The sequence below is a fragment of the Sinocyclocheilus anshuiensis genome, unplaced genomic scaffold, assembly GCF_001515605.1.
Source record: "Sinocyclocheilus anshuiensis isolate Anshui unplaced genomic scaffold, SAMN03320099.WGS_v1.1 scaffold79, whole genome shotgun sequence".
In the NCBI taxonomy this organism is placed as follows: domain Eukaryota; kingdom Metazoa; phylum Chordata; class Actinopteri; order Cypriniformes; family Cyprinidae; genus Sinocyclocheilus; species Sinocyclocheilus anshuiensis.
Window position 1 is genome coordinate 1,289,969 of NW_015548213.1, and position 21,009 is coordinate 1,310,977.

Here is a 21,009-nt window from a genome sequence, read left to right on the forward strand (position 1 = left end):
GTTTGCAAGGTTTAGGAGTTAATAAGTGCCACTGCTCAATAGTATGTTCCTGCACAACCGGAGGCTGCAGTTCTAGGACCGCAGTTCTAGGACCCTATGCTTTTGTAACAGCGCCACCTACCGAATTGGATCACTAAAGACGGACGACATGGACAGCAATCAGAGTGAGTAACTTTACCGATTTTCAATTAAGTTTTATTTTGCAGGTATTACACACTTTGTAATTAACATCTGATGCGTTTATAAATAAAAAATCACAATTGAAATAAAAAAAAATGTTCCTGAGATTCAATATCTTTAACAACATGTACAAACATTACTACAAACTAAACCAGCAGGGTCCTAGAAATGCGGTCCTGGAACTGCAGCCTCCGGTTGTGCAGGAACGCCCTTCTCCCACTGCTAGAGCAAATCCTCTGATTGAAGGCCTCAGAGAGCAAAGGCCTACTGGCGGCACAGTGCGCTCGATTCGCTACTTTTGTTTTTGTGCTTTGAATGATTACAGCTTAATTCAGTCCCATATCCAGCTGGTTTATTTCGTATTTTTATTGAGATGCTATTTAGATACAAAATGCCACGTAAATCAGACTCTCTGGACTAAAGGGAATTTATGAGTTTCTGCATCGTGTTGAATCTGCCGAGCTGAACTCCGCGCTGACCAACATGCGCGCTACTTGTTACTGAGTCGGTGTGAGAGGGCGACAAGAAGTTTGAGCCCCGCATAAGTATGTGTGGATTTAGCTAACGTTTTCGATGGGGTATTCCCTTTGGAAACCACAGGCGCAGAAAACGAGCCGTTTTTAACTCGTCGCCGGGAGGACAGCGCTATCCGAGGCATGGAGGCGGATTTAAAGGCTGTTGTGAGGCGGATCTGCTAAACTAGCACAGGCTAGCTAACACAATCTCTTCATCATATGCGCGGAACTGGATTACAACTCGAGGCTTTTATTGACTCCGACGAGGCTTTTTAGGGATTTATCCGATTGATGTGTGTCGGATTCGGTGTGATCTGGAAGGGAACGGTCGCTGTGGGAACACACAGACGCTAACGCTAGCTGTGCTATAATAGCGCTTAAAGTGGGTTTCAAATGTTTAGCTTTGTGTAACACCGGGGACTGAGACGCGAGCGATACAAGTGGGATATTAAATGCCGAACCCAGATATCGTTCCCCGCGAGGGCCGGGGGAGAAGCCCGCCGCCGCAGAGGAGTCCGAGGGAGGCGACGCGGAGCAAGAGCCGCCGCGAGCGGCACCGGGAGAAGCGCCGGTCCTCCTCCTCCTCCTCCTCCCGGAGAAAGAAGCACAAGCACGGCTGGGAGAAGCAGCAGCAGGAGGTGGTTTACGACGGGGATGTTCGGACTTTAGTGGAGTACGACGACGTGAGCTCGCAGTCCGAGCGTTTCTCCGGTAGCCCGTCGCCCAGAACCGGCACGCCGTCCGTGAGCGAAGCCGAGCTGCAGGACTCCAGCTTCACGCCGGGCAGAAGCGAGCACGACTCCTTCTCTCGGAGGAGAGACGAGAAGCGAGGCCTGGAGAAGCAGATGAAGAGGAACAGGTCCAACCGGGAACGGGACGCGGCGTTAAAGTCCCGCAGCGGCGTGAGAAATCACGACAGCAACGGCAGGAAGCCTTCCTCCGCGGCCCAAGCCGACAAAAAAGAGTCGAAACGACTTAAAAGCAAGTCCAAATCGGAGAAGGACCCTCCTTCCGCGTATAGGGACCCGCCGCAGGCTTACCGCGACGACTACTGGGGGAGCAGCCCGAGCGTCAAAGCGGCGGATAACGTTAGTCCCTTCGCGACGGCGTATTCCTACGGATACCAGTCTCCTAACACAAACTACCCGTTTATTTCCAGGAGGAGCCCCCCTAAGAGGCTGTCTCCGAGCTCGACCTGCTACGCTCGGGATTCAGAGCTGTACGGTGCATATAACGTCTCGAAGTCTCCGAGCTCGTACTCCAGTAAGAGGAGGCGCTCCCCGAGCAGCCCGCACTGGCGCCGGTCCCCGAGCTACGGCCGACACAGTCCCTACGAGCAGAGCGAGGTCCCCCGCTCCAGGAGCCCCTACAGAAAGTCCCCGAGCCCCAGTCCGGACGCCAGGTAAGAAAGTGTCGTGCTTATTTGGGCGCCGAGTACAGTCTTGTAGTAAATATCGGCCGATATTTGTCATTTTTCAAATATCGGCATCGGCGGATAAGTTTTTCTGTTTGGCTGATGTGTTAAATATGTTTATTTTACACATTTATTTTTAATAAATTTTCAAATTATTTCAAATTTATTAAATATGAATTAAAATGCATAACATTACATTGGCTTTATATCGGCCACCCTGCTTTCCAAGATATCGGCATCGGCTGTCAAAAAACCAATATCGGTCGACCACTGGTCTTGTGTACCGAGAGAGTCTAATTATGTGTTATGCGTGGGTTAGTAACTGCACCGATATGAAATTTTTGGCCGATACTAGCGCTGCGCGATTAATCAAAATTAAATTGCATGGCGATTAGAAGCTGCGAAAGTCACGCGTATCTTTCAGTGAAGCACGGTTCTGTGATGAGCAGTAAATCTCCCTCCGAAGGCCAGAGGGCGCTCTCGCACGGAAACGCCAAATACGCCTCGCAGAAGAAACCCAGGAAATCCTTATAGATTTAAATGCTTTCATTGATTCAACGTGACTAATAAACACACGACTATGGCAATATATGGTTTATCTGAGTTCATCTTATTATAATCTTTATTATAATAAAGTATATAATAATGCAATGCTAATCGACATAGCCTTTATCACTGCTTAGAATACTACGAAATGTGTTGCGTGCCTCACTCGGTGTAAGAAGCCACATCATCTCACAGAAGGATTTATTTCAACACTCGACTGATGTTATGAAGTGAGTTTGGAGTAAAAACATGTTATTAAATGTGGTATTTTCACGTGCTTTCACAAATCCATACCATGGCAACCATATTTTCTCCCACTACTTTAATCCAAAAATTAATAAAAAAATTAAGCTACTTACACTGTTAAACAAAGATCCATTATTATTATTGTTATTATTATTATTATGATTACAATAGTAGGTTAACAAACATTTGTACAAATGGTATTTTGGTAGAAACTAAACATACCGTGCTTTTATTCATTGGCTGAAACTATAAGAAGGATATTATTGTGCTTTTATAACAGCTTGTGATTGTTGCTTTCTTCGTCAGATGCAAATGCATTTCCAGAAGTATATTAAACTGTATATAGTTTTTGTATAATTTGCACATGGTTTTTCTCAATTTGAAACCGGGAGGCCTACAAAATGTGTAACTCCAGTCTCACGATCTGTACAGAATGTAATGTCACAATTCTTTCGTATTAAAATAAATGCATGCTCATTCGGCTTTAACGTAAACAAATCAAATTTAATGTAACATCTAACTAAACATACCGTGATTTTATTAATTGGCTGAAACTATAAGAAGGATATTATTGTGCTTTTATAACAGCTTGTGATTGTTGCTTTTCTTCGTCAGATGCAGATGCATTTCCAGAAGTATATTAAACTGTATATAGTTTTTGTATAATTTGCACATGGTTTTTCTCAATTTGAAACCGGGAGGCCTACAAAATGTGTAACTCCAGTCTCACGATCTGTACAGAATGTAATGTCACAATTCTTTCGTATTAAAATAAATGCATGCTCATTCGGCTTTAACGTAAACAAATCAAATTTAATGTAACATCTGAAATGAGAACTTGGGAATCAGTAGAAATGTCAGATTGTGCTGTTGTTTTCTGGCTGTTGTGGACTTTACTGGCATTTATGAAGACCATACAACCTTTATTTGTTTCTACTATTTTAGTTCTAGTCAACACAAGAGTGTAGAAGACATTTTGATTTGATTCGTTTGACCTCATACTCTTTCCACCCACTGTTGACTCTTTCCACACTCTGTGAAGAACGAGGCACACACGTGTCGCATGCTGGTTGAGCTCACGTGAATCGCAGGCTTTATAACGGGAGGGTGAGCTGATTCGAGTCGAGCGGCCCGGGGCTTAAGCAGCACACTGGACATTGAAGCCTTAGACTTTGCCACATCAGCATCTGCTTTCTACCTTATGAGTTTAAAACTGTAAGTCATGAGTGAGTTTTATAAAGGGCTCGGTCAGTTGTTGTATTAGGCATAAAGATCGTTGTAATTCTAAACATAAGTGTAATCTCAGTTTGAGAAGCAAATTACGTGCGTGTTCATTGGCTGACTTACTGCCGCTTTGCTGGCAGATGATTGCACAAGCAAACAGCACAGACCGTGACCATAAACTGTGGATTATTTCCTGTTCACTTTTGTTAATAGTGAACTCTTTCCGTTTATTGATTGATGACTCTCAGATCACTTAAATGCAACTTGTATTGTAACAAGGTAAAAGCCTTTGGTAAGTGGTTTCATAAGTACAGGAAACCCAAGTTGATCTGATCTCTGTGTTCGAATATCGTCTTGGATTTAAGGAACCATCAGTTAAATGTCTAATGTTTTCCATCTTGAGCGATGATGCGATATGCACAGTATTTGCCACTTGTTTTTTATTCTTCACTGAATGAATAGTAAACCCAAAAAATGATTTTTCTGATTGAAGTTTGCTCACCCTCATGTTGATCAGAACACATACACTACTGTTCAAAATTGTGGGCTCTGTAAGATTTATGTTCTTGAAAGAAGTCTCTACTGCTCACCAAGGCTTGATTTGTTTCCGTTTTTCCTTTTTAATGGTTAAATTAAGTTTTATTAATCAAAAAGCATGTCTAATTAATTAAAATCATGAAACTTAAAGATTTTTGATCAGAAATTCTTTGTTGTGTATTTACATTTTTTAAGGCATAAAATGTTCATTTAATCTATCTTTTAAGTAATAAATTAAACAAATTAAATTTTTTGGAAAATAAAGGTAATTTAATATTACAATTAAAACAAAAATGTACCCATTAAGCACAGTTCCTACTACAGGAAAACCCGGCAGTTCTTAAAAGCTGAAGAATTCCAAAGGAACTCTGTTATTTTTACAGGAAAATACAACAAAGTATATCGTTTACATGTAGCATATAGCATATCGCCCTTTGCGTGTGTGAGAGAAAGCGACGGCGAGTCGTGCGAAATACACAAACAGGTGCGCTGCGCATCCATTCAAATGAACTGAAAAATGTCACAGATCGCTTGACGGAGAGTGAAACTCTGAAGCGCTCCGTCAGAGTGTTCTGTGAGTGAAAATATATCTGTGCTAATCATATACTCAGCATCCAACCCACACACTGGCGAGTAAAATCTGAGAATTTATTAGCCATTGGCTAATATTAGACATCATTTAGTCGCCCAGAGTAAATCTATCTTTTAAGTAATAAATTAAACAAATTAAATTTTTTGGAAAATAAAGGTAATTTAATATTACAATTAAAACAAAAATGTACCCATTAAGCACAGCCAGACTTTTTGAATTTAATGATGTACTTCTTAATTGAAAAGCTTTTGTCATTTAAAATAAAATTAAATATTTTTTGTGTGAGAGATTAATGTTTTATTTTACTGAAACAAATATCTTGTGCACTAAAAATGTCTCAATGTAGATTTTGGTGAGCTTAATAGGTACGTTTACCCGATTACAGAAAGATCCTAACTTTAAAATCTTATCTTATCTGTTTGGTAACATGGTAATTTCAGTTAGGACCACATTTAGGACAAAAGCTATTACAGAACAGCGTTTCCTAAGTGTGTTATCTTATCTTAACTACAGATAGGAAGGGGCTATTACAGAAACCTCCTAACTTGACAAAAAATCCTAACAACCGTCTTAACTTGAGGACAACCCCACAGCTGTCCTAACTTCAAAATTATGTGAAAGCTAACGGAAAAACCGCTTACAATTGCGCTGTCCAATAATGGTATTACATTTATTAATAATTGAAAATGGAGATGTTTAATGGTAGAAAGACTCTTGGAGGACCCTGAAGATGTGTTACATTTTGATGATTGATGACTTATAAGTAATTACAGACTGCCGCACAACATGATATTACAGTTAGCACAGGAACTGCAACCAGCATTACAGAGACCAACAAAGCGTCACGGAGCATTAGTCCTAACTTCAAAATTATGTGAAAGCTAACGGAAAAACCGCTTACAATTGCGCTGTCCAATAATGGTATTACATTTATTAATAATTGAAAATGGAGATGTTTAATGGTAGAAAGACTCTTGGAGGACCCTGAAGATGTGTTACATTTTGATGACAAAACACTTATACGTACAGACTGCCGCGCAACATCATATTACAGTTAGCACAGGAACTGCAACCAGCATTACAGAGACCAACAAAGCGTCACGGAGCATTAACGGTTATAGTTCAAAGACTGATGCCTTACGTTTTTTTTTGCAAAAGGTGATTTTCAAAGTGAAGTAGCTTCTATTATTTTGTTTACCTCATCAGCAGCTCGCGCGTTTTTTTTTGCAAAAGGTGATTTTCAAAGTGAAGTAGCTTCTATTATTTTGTTTACCTCATCAGCATCTCGCGCAGTGTTGGTTGCTTGGTAACAGACCTGAGAGTGGATTGTCCAGCTTGATAATGCAATTTAAGATTAAAATTGCCTAACTAGCGATAAGATTCAATTTTGTAAGATAGGATAAGAATCCCAAATCAAGTTAAGATTTGCTTCTGTAATACGAATTTCTGAAAAATCCTAAGGATTTCTGATCACATCCTAAGCTAAGACCTAAGATAAGAAAGTTTCTGTAATATGCCCCCAGTTTCCTTTCTACATCTCCTTTCAGGCCTTCTAGCAGCTGAACGAGATCGGCAAAACTTTCTGTAATACGCCCCCAGAGCTGCTTCGCGAGAATTTTACCGTTTAATTTGAGAAAACTAGCATCATCAGACTGTATACACACAGAAACTTCATGGCAACCTGTCAAAATAAAAGTACGGTTTAACATGTAACAGAAATATATTACTCTTGTATTACTTTTGTAAAGTATAATGTACATCTTTAAATATTCAATTTTCTATCAAATTTAAATAAAACAATTAGATGATAAAAATAAATATTACAACTAGATTAATCACTTAATTGTAGAAAAAAATAATGGGTACCGGCACCGAAATTCAGGTACCGATATCGGTACCGTACCGGTTAAAATGTGAACGGTACCCAACCCTAATTGTCAGTGTGTGGGGAACAGACCAAAGTGTGAAGGGGTTTGCACAATGGCTTCAGTTTGCAACAACAAAGCATCCAGATATCAGTGATTCTCAATGAGATTTCTCAATATCCGGCGATAGCTTTATAGAAATGAGCAATGGCAGTGCAGTCAGTGATCTGTTGCTTGATATACTTAATCACTTAAAACATTATCGTAGAAAAAAGTTCCCTCCACATAGCTCTCAAATTTCATGGTTAATGGTTAAGGCACAACAACTAGTGATGTCTAATGTGATGCAGCACATCTTGAAGTTTGAATTTGAGCATATGTGAGTGTGATACATAAATGTACACTGCATTTATGTTGTTTGCCAACAAATGCTTAAGTCAGGAGGATTCTGATTGGCTGTCAATTAGAGCTGCATGATTAATTGTTAAAAGTCTGTGATCTTGATTCAAACACCCACGTGATCTTATTCCTAAATGATGATTTGACATGTATTAAACCTTTTACGAGTACAATCACATCTAACATTTAAACTATAACAAAAGTACTTGGATAACCGTTTACAGTTTGGATAAAAACACTAATGTCTACAGTAGCAAACAAAATAGAGTAAATAAATCACCTTTTAAAAGTAACTTGAGGCTTCAAATAAAGATTGAATTGATTACATTTATGCCAGCAGGTGGCAACAAGTGACTGTTAAAAAATGTAGGCCTATTTGTCATTGAATCATTCTTTCAAGAGATTTGTTCAAAACACTGATTCATCCAGTAATGAAACAAGTGAAGTCTTTGAGTGAGTAACTGAATCATCCACTCAAGAGATTCATTCAAAAAAGTTGATCTATCCAGTAATAGGGCCCTATGATTTCTGCGATGCAGAAAACGCAGACGGAATTGCGGAATCCAGTCATAAAAATGTAGTTTATTGTATAACGCGGAATGTCTCGGAATTTGACAAACTTTGGTTGAATTAATCAAAAGTAGGTCATTACACTTCAATCAGATGACAATATGGACTAGTATCTGTAAATATTTAGCTGCAAAATATGAATCTTGCGTGTCTCTGTTAACAATAGACGCAAACGCGCGGTTTCGTTTACTTCACACATACTGAAGTGCGTGTCACGCTAACGGTGATTTCAGCGTCTGTCGTCTCACTAAATGAGGACATAAATACATAAACATTTACAGAACTGCCCTGAGTGTCATTAGTAGTAAATCTCCATCACCTGCTTTCAGATGGTGCAGCATTTACTACACAGAGCCGTAGTTCACTGACAAGCTACGCAAAATCACGTTCATAATCGCAGACGATTTAATCGCACGATTATGAAATCTTTCTGCGATAATGACAGCTGTTTGCGTAGCTTGTCAGTGAACTACGGCTCTGTGTAGTAAATGCTGCTCCATCTGAAAGCACGTGAAAATACCACATTTAATAACATGTTTTTACTCCAAGCTCACTTCATAACATCAGTCGAGTGTTTGAAATAAATCCTTCTGTGAGATGATGTGGCTTCTTACACAGAATGAGGCACTCAACACATTTCATAGTATTCTAAGCAGTGATAAAGGCTATGTCGAGTGTTTATTAGTCACGTTGAATCAATGAAAGCATTTAAATCTATAGGGATTTCCTGGGTTTCTTCTGCGAGGCGTATTTGGCATTTCAGTGTGAGAGCGCCCTCTGGCCTACGGATGGAGATTTACTGCTGATCACAGAACCGTGCTTCACTGAAAGATATGCATGACAATCGCAGCTTCTGCCTAATCGCAATTTAATTTCGATTAATCGTGCAGTCCTACTTCATGAGCATTACCATTTAATTTGAGCAAAACGTCATATCATATACACACAGAAACTTAAAGGGATTCACGGCAACCCGTTAAAATAAGTTCGGTTTAACTTGAAAACATTGTGCCAGAAATATATTAATATTGTTCAGTAGAATGTAAGTAATACTACTACCATTACTACTAGGCCTACTACTATTACTACTACTACTACTACTACCACTGAAATTATTAAAACTTTATTATTTAAGGAATCATTTTTGCTGCTTTATTGGCTTTGAACGATTACATAAACACACTTATATGCGTGTTTGCAAGTATCCTCATAAACACAGTGATTTAGGTAGGGGTCGACCGATATGTGTTTTTCAAGGCCGATACCGATTATTACAGATCAAGTAGACCAATAACCGATATTTTGAACCGATATATATGTCTGGTGTAAAAATGAAAATTAATGTCAAAATTAAGAATAACAAGGGCTCTGACAAAAACTGCCTTCCCTGGTGTTGGTTGAGTGTAGTAGAGACACGCAGAACATGCTGGATTCATATTTAAATAGTATTTTTGCGGCTTAATATTTACAGATACTAGTCCATGTTGCGACTCTATTTAAGTGTACTGACCTACTTTTGATTAATTCATCCAAACTTTGACAAAATCTGTCTATCTGTCTGGCTATCTATTATTTCCTAGATAAGAAATACTATCCTTATTTCATCACTGTTTATTTATCTTCAGTGAGCTTGAGGTTTTGGTTTTTTTTTGTGTCTCTTTTTAGGCTTGTATTTTATGTGTGATATTGACATTGGTGACAACGATTATGAAAATTCTATGGTATCAAAGATTTTAATATCATAAAAATATTTTTAAAAGAAAAAAAATAACTATATCATGATATATCGTTATTGTGATATAAAATTAGTCATATCGTGATATAAGATTTTGGTCATATTGCCCACCCCTAAAAGGAAATAGGTTATATAAAACTAGAAACTGTAATGTGTAAGCATGCAAAAAAAAATCTCATGCAAAAAAAAAAAAAAAGGTTCTTGTGTGCATGTAAAAGTATTTTTATTTTATTTTTATTATTATTTTAGAGGCTCTGTATGTTAATGCCACTTATAGAAAATCAATGAAAAAAAAAAAAAACCCTGAGAAAATAAAAATATTAGATGACTGTACTATACACCAAATATATGACCCTGGACCACAAATTTTTTGAAACGGAGATTTATACATAAATATTTGGCCAAGATACAACAATTTGAAAATCTGGAATCTGAGGGTGCAAAAAAATCAAAATATTGAGAAAATCACCTTTAAAGTTGTCCAAATGAAGTTGTTAGCAATGCATATTACTAATCAAAAATGTAATTAAAATGATATATGTACGGTAGGAATTTTACAAAATATCTTAATGGAACATGATCTATGATCATGATAATGATTTTTGGCATAAAAGAAAAATGGATAATTTTGACCCATACAATGTATTGTTGGTTATTGCTACAAATATACCTGAGCTACTTAAGACTGCTTTTGTGCTCCAGGGTCACTTATAATGCACTATGAACCATTTATTTTAAATATGGTCTGAGAGGTTTGGGAAAAGTATGGAATTTTGAAATGGAAAATGTGTGGGAACCCTGTCATGAATTAATTCTGCTGTCGCTCTCAGGCGGACGGGAAAGTCCCGCAGCAGGAGCCCGTACCAGTCCTCACGTCATTCTCGCTCGCGCAGCCGTCACCGTCACTCACGGTCCCGCAGCCGGCCCTCCAGTCTGTCCCCCAGCTCCCTGACCCTGAAGAGCAGCCTGGCCGCCGAGCTCAGCAAGCAGAAGAAAGCCAAGGCCGCCGAAGCCGCCCGCGTCAAAAACTCCAGCAGCGCCTCCACCCCGACCAAGGGCTCCTCGTTGTCCTCCAGCGCTCCTCAGCCCAGCCCCGTCACCAACCACACCACCAAGAAGACCAGGCCTCCCTCGCCGCCACCGGTGTCTGAGAAAGGCCCCAGAACCCCGGTGTCCAGTCAGCCGCAGTCTCCTGTGGATCGACCCGCCAAGAGGAGCTCAGACGCCTCGCAGGCCAGCAGAGAAGCCAAGGTGAAGGAGGACAAAAAGAAAGGAGGACAGTCCATGCAGGTCAAAGACAAGGACCGAGAGAAAGCAGCTGCTCCAGCTGTAGCCTCTCTTCCACTGGCAGCCAACAACCTGGATCATCTGGATGGAAGCGACAGGTGTGTTTTCATCTGAATATTTCACTCATTGCTTTCTAGTTCACCAGGGCTTCTGCAGGTTTTATGAAGGTCAATTTAAGATTTTTTTAAAGACCTGTTTAAGACAAAGTGAAGACAATTCAAGGCCCAAATTGAGGGGAAAATAAAGTGGAGTTCATTGAGGAAATGTGAATGTATAGAGAGCTGAAAATGAGTTGTATTAGCAGCACTTTGAAAATACAGCTTCTAACAACTTTCCCTTAATTAATTTTACAAAGAAGAAGCATAACTAAAACATGGAAATAGCTTTTACTATATCTTCCGATCAGACTGCAAAAAATTGCTGTCCGTTCTCTGTATTTTTGTCTTGTTTTCCAGTGCAAATGTCTAAAGATTCTTAAATCAAGATAAATTGAGAAGCTGTAATTATGTTAGAAGTTTTGTTTCAGATCAAAATGTAGCGAGTTTATTATTAAAACAAAAAGAAATACCTGCCAGCGGGCTCAGAAAATCAACGTTTCATTTTCATAGCTTATTGACAGATATTTGTTCTCGTTTTAAGCACAAACTCACTTAGTTGTTTAATTTCTCCGAAAACAAGACACCAGCTATCTTCATTTTACTTCATGTATCTTGTGTTAAGGATGTTCAGATATTTGTACTGGAAAACAAGACAAAAATACTGTGGAGGATGTTCCTTTTTTGCAGTGCATGTGGCATATAATGCCATGACCTTCTGCTCTGATTGATGACCTTTTTAAGGTCTTAATTTGTGGAAGGGTGAATTAAGACTTAAAGACCTGCAGAAACCTTGGATCCACACTTTGTTGGATTGTGCATTCTTTTTAATAGTTCCACTGATGGCTTCTTTTTTCAATGCTAGTATCTTGAAGGAGTCTTCAGCAATCACAGGGAAGAAGAAACCCGAAAGGAAAGCCCGTCACCTCCTCGCAGACCTCCCTCTCCCTCCAGAGCTCCCTGGTTCGCCCCACAGCCCGCCTGATGACAAAAAGACACCGACCCCGCGGAAGAGACCAAAGTATGTAGTCAAACAATCCCTCCTGCAACATCTACTCAGGTTAGCAACAATAAACATCATCTGTGGTTGTACTGCAGAATATGTGGTCCACGCTTCGGAGAGATCAAGGAGACGGAGATAGACTGGGGAAAGCGGTGCGTTGACAAGTTTGAGATCATTGGGATCACTGGAGAAGGTACTTATGGACAGGTGTACAAAGCCAAGGACAAAGACACCGGTAAGATGTTCTCAAACGTCTATATACAGCGGAGGCCAAAATGATTAGAACACTAGTATTTTCACCTGCTAAAAATGGTTTTAAGTCAGTTATTTCTATCTTTTGCTGTAGTGTGTCAGTAGGAAATATCGGTTTCAATTAATGGCAAAATGAATGTTTGGAAATTTAAACCGATATTTCCTACCGACACACTACAGCAAAAGATAGAAATAACTGACTTAAAATCATTTTTAGCTGGTGCAAATACTAGTGTTCTAATCATTTTGGCCACCGCTGTATACCGTGACAATAGAACTGTACCTTAATTTGAATGCTAATGCATTCTGAAGCCATTAATCACTTGATGTAGCTAATCTATCTTCCTGGTTTTGCTTATTCAGCGGAGTTGGTGGCCCTAAAGAAGGTCCGTTTGGACAACGAAAAGGAGGGCTTCCCCATCACAGCCATCAGGGAGATCAAGATCTTGCGGCAGCTCAACCACAAGAGCATCATCAACATGAAGGAGATCGTCACTGACAAAGAGGACGCTTTGGACTTCAAGAACGACAAAGGTATCGCATGGAAATAACCCTCCCTTTGGCTCTCGGAGTTTCTCCTCGCTGTGTCGGTGTGATAATTGTGTTTTCATCTCACAGGGGCGTTTTACCTGGTGTTTGAGTACATGGACCACGATCTGATGGGCCTGCTGGAGTCGGGCCTTGTGCACTTCAACGAGAGCCACATCAAGTCTTTCATGAGGCAGCTGCTGGAAGGACTGGATTACTGCCACAAGAAGAACTTCCTGCACAGGGACATCAAGTGCTCCAACATCCTGCTCAATAACAAGTCAGTGCACACGAGAGCCACAGTGTTTCATATTGGGTTTGTTTTCAGCGTCTGGGATCATTTCGCAAGAATTTCGGCTTAAATGTGAGTGAAACGAACCCAGACCCCTTTAAAATGAACCAAACTTTCCATGCAAAGAAAACTATGGCACAGGAGTAGCTAAAGTGCTTATTCTAATTGTATAAAGTTAAAGGGTTAGTTCACCCAAAAATTAAAATTCTCATTAATTACTCACCCTCATGTCGTTCCAAACCCGTAAGACCTTCGTTCATCTTCGGAACACAAATTAAGATATTTTTTATCAAATCTGAGACATCAGATTTGTAATGCATGGCAGTGTTCCTAGGTCCAGAAACGTAGCAAGGACATCGGTAAAATTGTCCATGTGACATCAGTAGTTCAGCCGTAATTTTACGAAGCTACGAGAATACTTTTGTGTGCAAAGAAAACAATAATAACATAATTTATTCAATAATTCTTCTCCCCGAGTTACCGTCTTCCAACATTTTGGAGAGTACCCCAGAACGTAATCAGTGCTGTTTATGTTCAGGATAAAGTGCATGCATGCTTTTATTGTTTTCTTTGCACACAAAAAGTATTCTCGTAGGTTCGTAAAATTACGGTTGAACCCATGATGTCACATGGACTGTTTTTCCGATGCTACGTTTCTGTGCCTTGATCGAGGTAGTTCTCTTGCTGTCTATGTGAGGGTCAGAGAGCTCTCGGAGTTCATCAAAAATATCTTAATTTGTGTTCCGAAGATGAATGAATGTATTGTGGGTTTGGAACGACATGAGGGCGAGTAATTAATGACAGAATTTTCATTTTTAGGTGAACTAACCCTTTAACAGAATAAGGGATTATAGGGCTGTACGATTTGGCCAAAAGTTATATCACAATATATTTCTTAATTTCGGTCGATACGATAAAATTCCGATATTGATATGAACAATATTAAAAAGCCTTAAAAGAACACTCACAACGGATGTCTGTTTACCAAGTCTATGAATCCTCCTCCTCTAAAACTATTTTAGAAATAAAAACAGTACAAATAAATAAATGTTCACTTTTTGTTTTTATATAGCCTTCATACAATGAAGAAATGTAAAAGCATTGTCAAATAAACATAAGAATCTCAGGTTGATGATACACGGGGCAACTTTTTTATTTAAACAAAAAAATGATTGAGCAACACCAACACTGAAGACAAGAAACACTGGTAATGTATATTGAAATATCGGAAATGTTTAAAAAGCATATCACCGTTATTGGAAAAAAAATGATGTTGCGATATATATTGATATTGAATTACTGTCCAGCCCTAGGGATGTATTTACTTTTGTATTAAGTATTCTTTAAAGGGTAAATTTGCAGAAATGAACAATGTGTTCTCTTTCTGTTACCTGTACACACATATCACATTTATTTGTCAGCAAAAGTCACTTTTGACAATTGTTTGTCAAAATGACACATTTTTGTATCCCTCCTCACTGTCGGATCAAGCCCAGTGCATTATGGTCATTGGAGTTGGAATATCTTTTTGGCAAAAGGGAAATGCCACAGCTCTTTTTCTGTAGTCATGTAGCACCAATTTAAAAATTTGATTTTGCCTTTCTACTACGGTTGGGCAATATGGCAAAAAAAAAAATGATCTTAAATGTTTCTTAGCTTAAATGTAGATGTCAACTCCAAGTCATATTCAAAATGACTAAAAGTATAACATTAGGTGATCGTTAACGGTAAATGAAATATCAAACATAGAGTAGTTGTTCTTTGCATTCCACTGCACTGCTTTTCCATTGGTTTCTCTGTAAACATGCACTTGATGGACGTGTTTGACGTTGTACTCTCGTCTTTTGCAAAGTCACACACACGAAGCGACGCTCAACTCTCGTCTCATAACCTTGTGTTTTCGTGTTTTTCAACACAAAATGGAATTGTAGTGCTCCTTACGACTATTTCACACAGAAGTCACTGTCAAACCAAGCAACATCCCGTTGGTCAAAGCAATAATCACATGACCAACTTGAACATGAGCAAAATCTGCCTGAGGACATTTTTCACCCCCCGGCAACACTCCCAATTGCATGGATTTCTATTCAAATGACTGGATTGTGCCAGTGGAATTTCACACACTGTAACGCAGTGCAGATTCTAAACACAAGGGTGTGAATAGAAAGTGGACTGAGACCTAGTAACTAAACTGAGTCCACTTTTAATGCCAGAAATGGATTGAATTCAAAGCAAACTGGGTTCTTTCACTTTTTGGTCCACTTAAAGTGGTCTAGGTTCTTTAAAGGGGGGCTCAAGTATGGTAACATCACCCTCAGATATGAATGAGGAAATACACCACCATTAGTCCAAATGTGACCCTGGAGCACAAAAGCAGTCTTAAGTAGCTCAGGTATATTTGTAGCAATAGCCAACAATACATTGTATGGGTCAAAATTATAGACTTTTCTTTTATGCCAAAAATCATTAGGATATTAAGCAAAGATCATGTTCCATGAAGATATTTTGTAAATTTACTACCGTATATCAAAACTTCATTTTTGATTAGTAATATGCTTGCTAAGAACTTCATTTGGACAACTTTAAAGATGATTTTCTCAATATTTAGATTTTTTTGCACCCTCAGATTCCAGATTTTCAAATAGTTGTATCTCGGCCAAATATTGTCCGATCCTAACAAACATACATCAGTGGAAAGCCTATTTATTCTGCTTTCAGATGATGTATAAGTCTAAATAAATAAATAAAAAAGACCCTTATGACTGGTTTTGTGCTCCAGGGTCACAAGTCATTGTGTTCCAAACTTTCATATTATGGCAGATCTATCATCTGGTTGATGTGTAAATGTGTGCTGTCCCGCAGGGGTCAGATCAAGCTGGCAGATTTCGGATTGGCTCGTCTGTATAACTCTGAAGAGAGGTACGTACCTCCATTTGGGAAGCCACAGAACGTCCTGACTTGATTCAGCAAGCAGTTATGATGTTCGTAGACCGAGCAGACTCTGACTTGTCCTGTGCATTCATTCTCCAGTCGGCCGTACACCAATAAAGTGATCACTCTGTGGTATCGGCCGCCCGAGCTGCTGCTGGGAGAAGAGAGGTACACGCCTGCCATCGACATGTGGAGCTGCGGGTGAGGAAACACTGTGCTGTTACTACTAGAGAAATCCCTCCAGATTCCACCTCCTCAAGGTGTTTAAACCCTCCATGTCACACAGGTGCATTCTGGGAGAGCTTTTCACAAAGAAGCCCATCTTTCAGGCCAACCAGGAGCTGGCGCAGCTGGAGCTCATAAGGTAAGAAAAACGGTCCACGTGTGGTTGGAGATCCAGACTGGATGTTCCCGTTTTGCAGTCTGACCTATATATCTGTGTCCAATCCAGTCGTATCTGTGGCAGCCCATGCCCCGCTGTGTGGCCAGACGTGATCAAGCTGCCCTACTTCAACACCATGAAACCAAAGAAACAGTACCGGCGGAGGTTAAGGGAAGAGTTTGCTTTGTGAGTAATCCGAAATGAATTAAACTAGTTTAGTCTGTTTTAAAAGGCGTTACAGCGCATGACTACAAAGGGTTAAATTAATATATGTGACCCTGCAGCACAAAAGCAGTGTTAAGTCGCTGGGGTATATTTGTAGCAATAGCCAACAATACATTGTATGGGTCAAAATTATAGATTTTTCTTTTATGCCAAAAATCATTAGGATATTAAGTAAAGATCATGTTCCATGAAGATATTTTGTAAATTTCCTACCGTAAATATATCACAACTTCATTTTTGATTAGTAATATGCATTGCTAAGAACTTCATTTGAACAACTTTAAAGATGATTTTCTCAATATTTCGATTTTTTTGCACCCTCAGATTCCAGATTTTCAAATAGTTGTATCTCGGCCAAATATTGCCCTATCCTAACAAACCATACATCAATGGAAGCTTATTTATTCTGCTTTCAGATGATGTATAAATCTCAATTTAAAAAAATTGACACTTATGACTGGTTTTGTGCTCTAGAGTCACATACAGGGTTTTAAAAGGGTCTTAAAAAGTGTTAAACTTGCCCTTTCACAATTAAGGCAAAAAAGGTCTTGTATTGGAGCAGAAAGTTTTAAATCATGGCATTAAATGTTGCATGCACTGCAAAAACATGAATATCTGCCTCAGTATTTTGTAGTGCTGTCAAACGATTAATCGCAATTAATCACATACAATAGAAACGTTTTTGTTTAGACAATATATGTGTGCTGTGTATATTTATTATGTGAATATATAAATACAAACACATACAGTATATATTTTGAAAATATTTACATGTATATATTTATATTCATATAATTTTTATATAAAAAATATGTAATATATAAACAACATATTTTCTTAAATATATATGCATGTGTGTATTTATATATATATATACATAGTAAATATACACAGTACACGAGCACATATAATGTGAACAAACTTTTATTTTGGATGCGATTAATCACAATTAATTGTTTAACAGCACTAGTATTTTTTTCCTCCAATTCAAATATCTAAACATCCTTAAATTAAGATAAATTTGCTTGTAGATGCAAATTAAACATGAAGTCTTGTTTTCTGAGAAACTGAACAAAATTACGTGAATTTATGCTTAAAACCGGAATAAATGGCTGTCAATAGGGAATGAAAACTTTGAATTAAAGGGTTAGTTCACCCAAAAAGGAAAATTAGCCCATGAATTACTCACCCTCAAGTCATCCTAGGTGTATATGACTTTCTTCTTTCAGACGAATCCAGTCGGAGTTATATTAAAAATTGTCTTTGATCTTTCAAGCTCTATCGTTGTACTCAGCGGGTGTTGCATTCCTTCGGTTCAAAAGACGTGAAATAAAAAGCACCCTTCCACAAAAAGAAGTGTCTCACACGGCTCCGGGGGGTGAACAAAGGCCTCCTGTAGCGAATCGATGCGTTTTTGTAAGAAAAATATCCATATTCAAAACGTAATAATCACTTGAATCTAGCTTGCGCTCACTGTTGTACACAGAAGCAGCTCCGGGAGCATGACGTATGAGGTCAATACAACTTGACCTTTAAGTTGATTTTTCTGAGGCCATTGACAGATATTTGCTCTTGTTTTCAATCTCATATTTCATTTTGATCAATTTCTCATAAAACAAGACGACGACTTTTGTCATTTTGCTTCTTAATTAAATGTACCTTAATTTAAGAATCTTTAGACATTTGCACTGGGAAGACAAGCCAAAAACACTAATAAGAACATCGCTTTCTTTGCAGAGTGATGCAGTAATTAAATATTTGTAAAACTAATTAAAAAGTAATGGAAATCTCTTGCTTTTACACTTTTAACTTTAGTGTTGCTGATGCATTTGCATTTAGAGACCATATTGAATATTGTGTTCTATTCGATTTATTCCTTAAATTGTCTTTACTTGGTCTTAAAAATTCTTACATTTATTATCATAAAGCCTGCAGAAACACTGATGTAGGGTGTATATGGATATGAGTTTGTTTTATTTGACTCTTATGTTGCCTTCAAGTCTTCCTGGGAAGTTTTTATCCGAGAGTTCTGTTGTAATTGTGATGTGAGCTTGTTATTTTTAATGAGAAGACAATAGGGAATTTATATATTTTTTTTTCATTTGCTGATAAAGATAGGAATCTTTTTAGTGCTAATGCCATAAAATGAAGAGGATTTGCAGTAAGTGTGTAATCGATGCATTATCTGTTTTATTACTCTCATCTTGCCACTGAGAATCGCAGGTAAAGTCATGTTGTCGCACAAGCCTGTCGTCTCATAAACCAGCTAAACGAGCAGTATTTTGTGGCAAGATTTAAGGCTGTTCTTAATCAACGTCTTCATAACTTAATTGCTTCTCCCATGATTTTTTTAAATTAATTTACTTTCAATTTGCAGTGGTAATCACGTCATTGTGGTGGTGTTCATGTATTTAATTTTTCAATATGATTATTTTGATATGATTTGAAGGCAGCATTAGAGATGTAAAGAAAAATGTATTCTTTAGTCAACTTTAAGTGCTATAAACACCAGTGTCAGTGGTCTCTTTAGCAGTGGCTGTTGATGTGAATGTTTCAGTATTCCTCTGATGGCCCTGGATTTGTTCGACCATATGCTTGCGTTGGATCCGAGCAAACGCTGCACTGCAGAACAAGCTCTCAGAAGTGACTTCCTCAAAGACGTGGACCCAGCCAAGATGCCCCCACCCGAGTATGAGATTTTGTTGTTTTTGCTTTTATCATTAACTTTTACTTTCCATTTTTTTTCCATTTCATTATTTCATTTCATTTCATTATTTCATTACATTATTTTATTTCATTTCATTACTTAATTTAATTATTTCAATTCATTTCATTATTTCATTTCATTTCATTACTTAATTTCATTATTTTATTTCATTTCATTACTTAATTTCATTATTTCATTTCATTTCATTATTTCATTACATTATTTCATTTTATTCCATTCCAGGGAAAAAATTTACAAGATATTGTAAGCAACTCTGAGGCACTTTCTGAGGCAAAAAGCCTGAATTGTAAGATATAAACTTGCAGTTGCAAGATAAAAAGAGATAAAGTTGCTTTTAACTATTTAAAAATATAATAATAATAATAATAATTGCATGGCAGGGAAAAAAGTTAGAATTTTTGATGTTGCAATTAACTTATTATTATTATTATTATTATTTTATTTATTTTTTAAAGTAAATAAAACACTTTAAAACAATAAAAAACTGAACTTAAAACGTGTTTTTCTTTTTTTTTTTTTTGGTCCTGGCAATTTAGTCTATGCTTAACTTTTCTTAGATGGCGATTTAATAAAAACAAAAACAAGATTGCATTAGATTACAGTTTTTCACCTCTGATTCTCTTGTGCTGTGATCTGATACCATCTCTGTTTCTTCTCTAGTCTCCCTCTGTGGCAGGACTGCCATGAATTGTGGAGTAAGAAGCGGCGCCGGCAGAAGCAGATGCCGGAGGAGCTGACCGCTCCTAAAGCCCCTCGGAAGGAGCTGGGTCTCGACGACAGCCGCAGCAACACGCCGCAGGGCTTCCCCGCCGCCGGAGCACACAAAGGTCCGAGTGCTGCCGCCGCTGCAGCCCTGCTGGGTAAGAACATCAGCACAAACACTCGAAGAACCTACATCCTCCTATTGTTAGTCGTTCTGTGTCCGTCACACATTCTAGACATGCACCAGTTACTCTTTTGTGTTGGGTCATCTTTAAACTTTAAGGAACACTCCAGTATTTTTGAAAATAGGCTCATTTTCCAACTCCCCTAGAGTTAAACAGTTGAGTTTTACCGTTTTCGAATCCATTCAGCCGATCTCCGGGTCTGGCACTTTTAGCTTAGCATAGATCATTGAATCTGATTAGACCGTTAGCATCTCGCTCAAAAATGACCAAAGAGTTTCGATATTTTTCCTATTTAAAACTTGACTCTTCTGTAGTTACATCGTATACTAAGACCGACGGAACTTTACTCTCATTCCAGTGTAATAATGAAGGAACACCATGGGTGCAGCAGGCGCAATGATACTACGCAGCGCCTGAAAATAGGCTTATTGGAAGTTACCTAGCTGGGACTATTTTCAGGCGCTGCGTAATATCATTTCGCCTGCTGCACCCATGGTACGGCAGCAAAGTTCCTTGATTATTACGCCGGAATGAGAGTATAGTTCCTAGCCATATCGGCCTAGAAAATCGCAACTT

General features: G+C 38.5%; 1 protein-coding gene across 3 annotated transcripts in view; it reads left to right on the plus strand.

Annotated features, from left to right (window-relative positions):
- Positions 1–416: 416 nt before the first annotated feature.
- LOC107653808 (cyclin-dependent kinase 13-like) overlaps positions 417–21,009 on the plus strand; it is a 25,406-nt gene continuing 4,813 nt past the window's right edge. For all 3 annotated transcript variants that reach the window (XM_016440639.1, XM_016440640.1, XM_016440641.1), the window contains exons 1-12: positions 417–2,097; positions 10,654–11,208; positions 12,071–12,226; positions 12,304–12,443; positions 12,824–12,994; positions 13,079–13,268; positions 16,143–16,199; positions 16,311–16,412; positions 16,498–16,575; positions 16,663–16,779; positions 19,376–19,507; positions 20,207–20,406. In XM_016440639.1, coding sequence (XP_016296125.1) covers positions 1,148–2,097; positions 10,654–11,208; positions 12,071–12,226; positions 12,304–12,443; positions 12,824–12,994; positions 13,079–13,268; positions 16,143–16,199; positions 16,311–16,412; positions 16,498–16,575; positions 16,663–16,779; positions 19,376–19,507; positions 20,207–20,406 — 2,848 coding nt within the window. In that variant the 5' untranslated portion in view covers positions 417–1,147. The remainder of the gene's footprint in view (positions 2,098–10,653; positions 11,209–12,070; positions 12,227–12,303; positions 12,444–12,823; positions 12,995–13,078; positions 13,269–16,142; positions 16,200–16,310; positions 16,413–16,497; positions 16,576–16,662; positions 16,780–19,375; positions 19,508–20,206; positions 20,407–21,009) is intronic.